Genomic DNA, 7,500 nt, shown 5'->3' on the forward strand with positions numbered 1-7,500 from the left:
AGCAGCAGCAGCAGCAGCAGCAGCAGCAGCAGCAGCAGCAGCAGCAGCAGCAGCAGCAGCGGCAGCAGCAGCAGCAGCAGCAGCAGCAGCAGCGGGGGAGGGGGGAGGCGGGGGGGCGGCGCAGCAGCAGCTTCGAGAGCAGCAGCAGGGCGGCGGCGGAAGCTGCTGCTGCTGCTGCTGCTGCAGCAGCAGCAGCAGCAGAGGAGAAGCGGATTCTCGAAGTTGCTGCTGGGGGCCGCGGGCTGGGCTTTGAGTGGAGGGCGGACGGGTCTGCTGCTGCTGCGGGGGCAGCAGCAGCAGCAGCAACTGCAGCAGCAGCAGAACGCGCAGCAGCAGCAGCAGCAGCAGCAGCAGCAGACGCAGCCACCTGCTACGGCCACAAGTGCGAGCTGCCGCCTGCTGTTGCTGCCAGCGTCCGCATTGGAGTGCAGGGAATGTTTGCTGCTGAGTTGACTGCAGCACAAGAAGCAGCAGCAGCAGCAGCAGCAGCAGGAGACGGCGCCTCCGGTGCTGCTGCTGCTGCTGCTGCTGTCGACGCTGCTCTCGAGCACCTCGTCGAGGCGCCCCCCGCTCCGCCCTGGGCGGAAGCAGCAGCAGCAGCAGAGCAGCAGCAGCAGCAGCAGCAGCAGCAGCAGCAGCAGCACGGCCGCTGGGGGCCCCTCTTCGCGCTGCGCCGCAAGAAGCCTTTTGCTGCTGCTGTTGAGGGCTCCGCAGTCTCTCTTTGCTGGGAGCCTCCGCAGCTTTCTGCTGCTGCTGCTGCTGCTGCTGCTGCTGCTGCTGCTGCTGCTGCTGCTGCTGACGGCTCGCCGCTGTCCGCAGCGCCGACCGCAGCGCCGCCGCCCGCCGCAGCCGCTGCTGCTGCTGCTGCTGCTGCTGCTGCTGCTGCTGCTGCAGCGGGGCCCCGGCCTTTGCTGCAGCTGGCAGCAGCAAAACGAGAAGCAACTTTTCCCTCAGTTTTATTTTTAGTTTGCGATGGCCATGACACTCACGAAGCTGCTGCTTTCGTCTCCAAGGCGCTGCCGCTGCTGGCCTTCAAGCGGCTGCCGCAGCAGCTGCTGCTGCTGCAGCAGCAGCAAATCCACACAGCAGCAAGGACTCTCTTCGCAGACTTGGACGCCCTCATGAGGTCTGCTGCTGCTGCTCCTGCTGCTGCTGCTGCTGCTGCTGCTCCTGCTGCTGCTGCTGCTCTTTCTACTGCTCGTGCTGCTGCCCTTGCTGCTGCTGCTCTTGCTGCTGCTGCTGCTGCTGCTCTTGCTGCTGCTGCTGAATCTGCCTGCGCTTGTAGCGTTGCATTCCGCATTCTTTTTGCTGCTGCTGCTGCTGCTGCTGCTGCAGGCGACGTGCTGCTGTCCTCAGCCGGACTTATCCGGAAGCAGCAGGAAGCGGCAGCTGCCTCATTGCTGCTCTGCTGCAGGTACGGTACTGCTGCTGCTGCTGCTGCTGCTGCTGCTGTGGTCTTTATTCCCGCTGCTTCTGCTGCTGTCGTCGTTTTCCCTGCTGCTGCTGCTGCTGCAGCAGCCCCCACCGGCGCTGCAGTTGCTGCCGCGCGCTTCCGCCTAGTTGCTGCTGCTGGTGTTTCTGCTGCTGCTGCTGCTCCCGCCTCCCCTCTTGCTGCAATTGCTGCTGCTGCTGCTGCTGCTGCTCCCGCCGCCCCTCTTGCTGCAGTTGCTGCTGCTGCTGCTGCTGCTGCTGCAGGGCCCCCATTTGTTTACTTTTAATTTGGGCGACTGCGGCGCCGCTTTTATTTCTTTTGACATTCGAGCTGCTGCAGCTCGCAACCTCAGCAGCAAACAGAAGAACCGCCCTGCTGCTGCTGCTGCTGCTGCTGCTCCTGCTGCTGCTGCGGAGTCTGCAGCAACGCCTGCAGCCCACAGCGCTGCTGCTGCTGCTGCTGCTGCTGCTGCTGCGCCTCTGGGGGGCGCTGCGTCGGAGGGCGACTTGCAGCGGATCCAGGAGCAGCAGCAGCACGAGCAGCAGCAGCAGCAGCAGGAAGAGACTGCAGCAGCAGCAGCAGCAGCAGGAACAATAGGGGTTTGGGACTACAGAGAATTCGCCTTTAAGCCTCTAGCAGGCGGGCAAAGCAACCCGGGAGCAGCAGGAACACTTTCGGATTTGCTGCTGCAGCAGCAGCAGCCTCCAGCAGCAGAGTGCCCCTGCAACATCAGCAGCAGCAGCAGCAGCAGCAGGAACCCGCTGGGGAAGTTGGGGTGTTGCTGCAGCAGCAGCAGCATCAGCAACAGCAGCACAATGCCGGTCAGCCGCTCCGCGCCTGCGCTGCAGCAGCAGCAGCAGCAGCAACTGCTGCTGCAGCAGCAGCAGCGCCGCAACAACCACGGCAGCCGCAGCAGCAGCAGCAGCAACCTGAAGCGGGAGCACTCCTTCTTTGGCCTAGACGCCTTAGAAACAGCAGCGCCCCCCAGCCGCTGGCTGCAAGCCCCCTCGCAGCAGCAGCAGCAGCAGCAGCAGCAGCCGCAGCAGCAGCAGCAGCAGCTGCTGCTGCAGCCGCAGCAGCAGCAGCAGCAGGTGCCGCGGCTGGGGCTTGCTGCTGCTGGGGGCCGCGGGAGCGCCTCCGAGCTGCTGTCGGGGATCAGCAGCAGCAGCAGCATCAGCAGCATCCACAGCAGCAGCAGACTTTCGCTGCGGCTGATTCCGAGCTGCAGCAAACTGTCTCATTCCGACAGCACTTCTTCTGTGGGGACTTACAGCAGCAGCAGCAGCAGCAGCAGCTGCTGCAGCGGCAGCAGCATCAACTTCCAGTGGCTCTCCAGGCAGCTGCGCTGCGGCTGCCCCTCCGAAGACAAACGCATCCGTGCTCTCGGGGTAAGTCCTGCTGCTGCTGCTGCTGCTGCTGCTGCTGCTGCTGCTGCTGCTGCTGCTGCTGCTGCTGCTGCTGCTGCTTCTGCTGCTGCTGCTGCTGCTGCTGCTGCTGCTGCTGCTGCTGCTGCTGCTGCTGCTGCTGCTGCTGCTGCTGTTCTGTGCATCTGCTGGGTTTGCTTCTCCCCTTCACGGAGCTTCTGCTGCTTCGTCCTCCCCGCAGCTGCTGCTGCTGCGCCTTCCCGTGCTGCTGCGGCTGCCGTGCCCCCCGCTGCTGCTGCTGCACCTGCTGCTGCTGCTGCTGCTGCTGCTGCTGCTGCTGCAGGTGAGCATTGTGGGGAACAAGATGGCGGGGCAGCTGGAGCCCACGAGGTCCATTGGAGACTTTGATGTTAAAGATCGTTTGCCTCCTCGAGCTTTGTCAATAGAACCTGAGATTGGAATTTATTCCATTTCTTCGCTCTTTGCTGCTGCTGCTGCTCCTGCTGCTGCTGCTGCTGCTCCTGCTGCTGCTGCTGCGGGGCCTGCAGCCGCGGCGGGTGCCGCAGCAGGCGCTGCTGCTGCAGCTCCTCCCGGCGCCGCTGCAGCGGGAGCCCCTGCAGCAGCAGCAGCAGCAGCGCCTGCTGCAGCAGCAGCAGCAGCAGCAGCAGCAGCGCCTGCGGGCTCTCCCAACTGCGGGCTGCTGCTGCTGGCCACTGACGGAGTTTGGGATTTTGTGCAGCCGCAAGAAATATTAAAATGTCTGCAGCAAATAAAACCCTTGTGGCGGGCGCTGGAGGCAGCAGCAAAGCGGGAGACGGAGCTGCTGCTGCAGCAGCAAAAGGCGCAGCAGCAGCAGCAGCTCGTCATGCAGCAGCAGCAGCAGCAGCTCCTGATGCAGCAGCAGCAGCAGCAGCAGCAGCAGCAGCAGCAGCCGCAGCTGCAGCAGCTGCCAGCAGCAAGCATTGGACGCAGAGTCGCGAGTGCTGGAGACTTCACTTCATTCCTTCGCTCCTCGCTGGGCAGCAGCAGCAGCAACAACAGGCTGCTGCAGCCTCCCCCGCAGCAGCAGCAGCAGCAGCAGCAAGCGCAGCAGCAGCAGGCGCAGCAGCCGCCAGTGCTGCAGCAGCAGCAGCAGCCAGTGCAGCAGCAGCAGCAGCAGCAGCAGCAGCAATCCATTCCTTCTGGACTGAAACGCATTACGAGCTGGAGGCGGCTGCTGCCGTCGCAGAGCCACGGGTCGCAGCTGAGCAGCAGCAGCAGCAGCAGCAACCTGAGCAGCAGCAGCCCGAGCGCAGCAGCAGCAACACTGACACAGCTCTGCAGCACAATTGTTAAAAAAGCAAGAAAGAATGGATCAACAGATGACTGCAGCTGCATTGCTGCTTTTATTTATGCTGTGGGGAGCGAGGAAGCAGCAGCAGCAACAGCAGCAGCAACAGCAGCAGCAGCAAACGCTGCGGCTGCGGAGGTGACTGCTGCGGCCGCAGCAGCAAACGCTGCAGCAGCAGCAGCAGCAGCAGCAAGGCCCGGAAGAGCTCGCGGGGATAATGAGCCCCTCTGGCAGCCAGAAGAGGCGTGACAAGTGCAGCAGCAAAATTAATTAATTTAATTATTTATTTCTTTTAATTATTTATTTCTTTTAATTATTTATTCATTTAATTATTTTGACATTCAAATCCAACTTGTGCTTCAATGCAACCAGGTAAAAGGACAAAACAACACAAACAGCTTTTGCTGCTGCTGCAGCAGAAGCTGCTTCTGCTGCTGCTGCAGCAGCAGCAGCTGCTGCTGCAGCAGCAGCAGCAGCTGCAGCAGCAGCAGCAGCAGCAGCACACAGCGCCCACGCAACGCAGCTGCTGCAGCGGCTGCAGCCATTTAAAAAAACTAAAGTTAGAAAAAAACTCATTCTTTAAATGCTGCTAGGCGGAGCTGCTTGCTGCTGCCTGCCCTGCACACTGCAGCAGCAGCAGCAGCTGCTGCTGCTGCTGTCTTGTGTGCTGCTGCTGCTGCTTGCTTCTGCTGCTGCTGGGCCCTCACACTGCTACTTTCGCATTTGCCAGGGGCTGTTCTGCGGCCTCGCCGGCGAACGGGAACTGTTGTGGAGTTAATTGTTTGAGTTATTTGGTCGAATTTGAATTAAATTGGAATTAAATTGGAATTAAATTAGAATTAAATTGGAATTAAAAGTGCAAATTAATTAAATAAAGCAAAAAGAGGGGAAAACGGGGCCAGGAAACCCCGGTGGAAGCCCTGGGCAGCGGCGGCGGAAGGACCCCGCGTGTGATGCGGGGAGAAGTTGGCGGGAATTTGAATTCAAACTGCATTTATAAATAAATAAAAGCATTTAAAAAGGGAAAATAAACTCAAAAAGTGGAGAAAATAAAACAACCCCACCGAATTTGGCCCCGAACTGGAAGCCCCTCTGTGGCTCCCGCAGCTCGGAGCCGGGCGGCGACGGGGCTTCCAGGGCTAAGTTGGGGTCTTTTGGGGTTTAATTAATTTAATTTAATTCATTTAATTCATTTAATTCGTTGTTTCCGTCTTGCTTCTTTAGTTTTTTCCTTTTCCGCGTCGAAGGATCCAAAGATCTTCTTCCCGCCGCTGGTGCGCGCCCAGGTGTACATACACCTCAACTGCAACGCAGCTTCTGCATGCTGCTCACAAATATTTTTCCTTCACTTTTATTTCCGCACAAGTTTCAGGGGAGCAGCGAAGCAGCAGCAGGCCGCAGCACCTGCAGCAGCAGCAGCAGCAGCGGAAGGCATCCAGGGTGCATCGCAGCAGCTGCTGCTGCTGCTGCAGCTGCTTCTCCGTTTCACCTGCACCTGCAAGTGAAACAAACCCTAAACCCTAAACCCTAAACCCTAGCAGCAGCCCCGCCTCCGTCCGAAGCCAAGAACTGCTGCAGCCCCGGCGCCCACGCAGGGCCTAGGCTTCAGGGTTTAGGGCTTAGGAATTAGGGTTTAGGGTTTAGGGTTTTGGACTCACTTGTGGGGACTAGGGCGAAAGCCAGCAACTGGGCGGCGCTGCAGCGGCGCGCGGCGTCAGCAGTAGCAGCAGCAACAACAGCAGCAGCAGCAGCAGCAGCTGCAGCAGCAGCAGCAGCAAAAACGTTTCTTGAGAGACCCGAGACAGCAGCAGCAGAGAGTTCAAGGCAGCCGGGCTGGTTGTTGTGCCCGGCTTTACCCCGTGGAGCGACACACATTCCAGCAGCAGCAGCAGCAGCAGCAACAGCAGCAGCAGCAGCAACAGCAACAGCAGCAACAGCAGCAGCAGCAGCAGCAGCAGCTGCAGCAGAGGCACAATGGAGCGCTACAAGAAGCTGGACAAAATAGGGGAAGGGACTTACGGAGTGGTTTATAAAGCCCAAGACACAAATGGAAATCTTTGCGCCTTAAAGAAGATTCGCCTCGAGGCCGAGGACGAGGGCATTCCCTCCACAGGTAACCCAAACCCTAAACCCTAAACCCTAAACCCTAAACCCTAATTCTGGGCTCTCTGGAGCGCTGAGCTCTCTCTTCGGAGCGAGTGTGCGGCTGCTGACCGTTTAAAGAACAGCGGAAACTGCCAACGAGCGCTGCAGTTTCCAACTGCGAACAAAAAGAGTTCTTTATTCATCTTTTTGAATTTAAAGTTTGTCAACTTCAATTCAAAAGATGAATAAATTTCCTTTGCTGCAAAAAATGCAAAAATGAGCCGCCAATGCAGAAGATCCCGCGGGGAAAGAGGGCCTGGGGTGTGCGCGGGTAGTGGGCGATCTCCGGGTTTTGTGGGTGAAAAAAGGAGAATAATGGCTCAAATTGGAGGAAAAGAATCAAAATAATTAATTAATTTCGTTTGTTGTGAAGATCGCGTTTCGTTTTTGCATTTGGTGTCGAGTTTCCGCAGCTTTCCGTTTTTCGGTTTCGGGTGTATAGGCAGGTGGTCGTGTGCGTTTTTGCAAGTTCAGGAAACCCTCGTTCAGTTTATTTCTTTTCCTCCCCGTAGTTTCGTTTATTTTATTTCCGCTTTTATTTTTATTTTATTTAATTCATTTCAGCAATTCGCGAAATTTCTCTTCTCAAAGAACTCCACCACCCCAATATTGTCCGCCTGATGGACGTAGTGCACACTGACAAGCGCTTGACTCTGGTTTTTGAATATTTGGACCAGGACTTGAAAGAAGTTCTAGACGACTGCCGACGTGAGTTTTTCTTTTATTTTTATTTCGAAATGTTTCTTTTTAAAGATCTCGGGGAGTTTCGAAGAAAGAAGAGTCATGCAAGTGCTCCGGGGTTGTTTTGCAGAAACTGACGCGCGGCGCTGCTGCTGCCACAGACCCCGATTTAGGGTTTAGGGTTTAGGGTTTAGGGTTTGTATTTGCAGCTTCGGGCCTGGAGCCGCAAGTTGTTAAGTCTTTTCTTTATCAGCTTCTTAAAGGCATTGCCTACTGCCACCAGCACAGGTGTTGAATGCCCTAAACCCTAAACCCTAAACCCTGAACAAAGCCGAAAGGCGGCGCTGCCCTGTCTCAGCCAGCGCCTAGGGTTTAGGGTTTAGGGTTTAGGGTTTAGGGTTTGCATTATTGTTTGCCGCAGAGTTCTGCACCGCGACTTGAAACCTCAAAACCTCCTCATAAGCAGAGACGGAACCTTGAAGCTCGCAGACTTCGGTCTTGCAAGGTAGGGTTTAGGGTTTAGGGTTTAGGGTTTGTTGGAATTGATT

At 57.5% G+C, this 7,500-nt stretch overlaps 2 protein-coding genes across 2 annotated transcripts in view; both read left to right on the plus strand.

The window, feature by feature from the left end:
• ENH_00019430 (hypothetical protein, conserved) overlaps positions 1-4,375 on the plus strand; it is a gene marked incomplete at both ends in the record, with an annotated part of 7,869 nt that extends 3,494 nt beyond the window's left edge. Inside the window, 4 exons of the mRNA XM_013584499.1 lie at positions 6-1,126; positions 1,336-1,414; positions 1,696-2,820; positions 3,140-4,375. Of these exons, the coding sequence (XP_013439953.1) occupies positions 6-1,126; positions 1,336-1,414; positions 1,696-2,820; positions 3,140-4,375 (3,561 nt within the window). The remainder of the gene's footprint in view (positions 1-5; positions 1,127-1,335; positions 1,415-1,695; positions 2,821-3,139) is intronic.
• Positions 4,376-6,100: 1,725 nt separating this feature from the next.
• Positions 6,101-7,500, plus strand: part of ENH_00019440 (CMGC kinase, CDK family TgPK2, putative) — a gene marked incomplete at both ends in the record, with an annotated part of 4,248 nt that continues 2,848 nt past the window's right edge. The window contains 4 exons of the mRNA XM_013584500.1: positions 6,101-6,239; positions 6,836-6,979; positions 7,162-7,240; positions 7,374-7,457. Of these exons, the coding sequence (XP_013439954.1) occupies positions 6,101-6,239; positions 6,836-6,979; positions 7,162-7,240; positions 7,374-7,457 (446 nt within the window). The remainder of the gene's footprint in view (positions 6,240-6,835; positions 6,980-7,161; positions 7,241-7,373; positions 7,458-7,500) is intronic.

Source organism: Eimeria necatrix, genomic scaffold (genome assembly GCF_000499385.1).
Source record: "Eimeria necatrix Houghton genomic scaffold, Enh_scaff165, whole genome shotgun sequence".
In the NCBI taxonomy this organism is placed as follows: domain Eukaryota; phylum Apicomplexa; class Conoidasida; order Eucoccidiorida; family Eimeriidae; genus Eimeria; species Eimeria necatrix.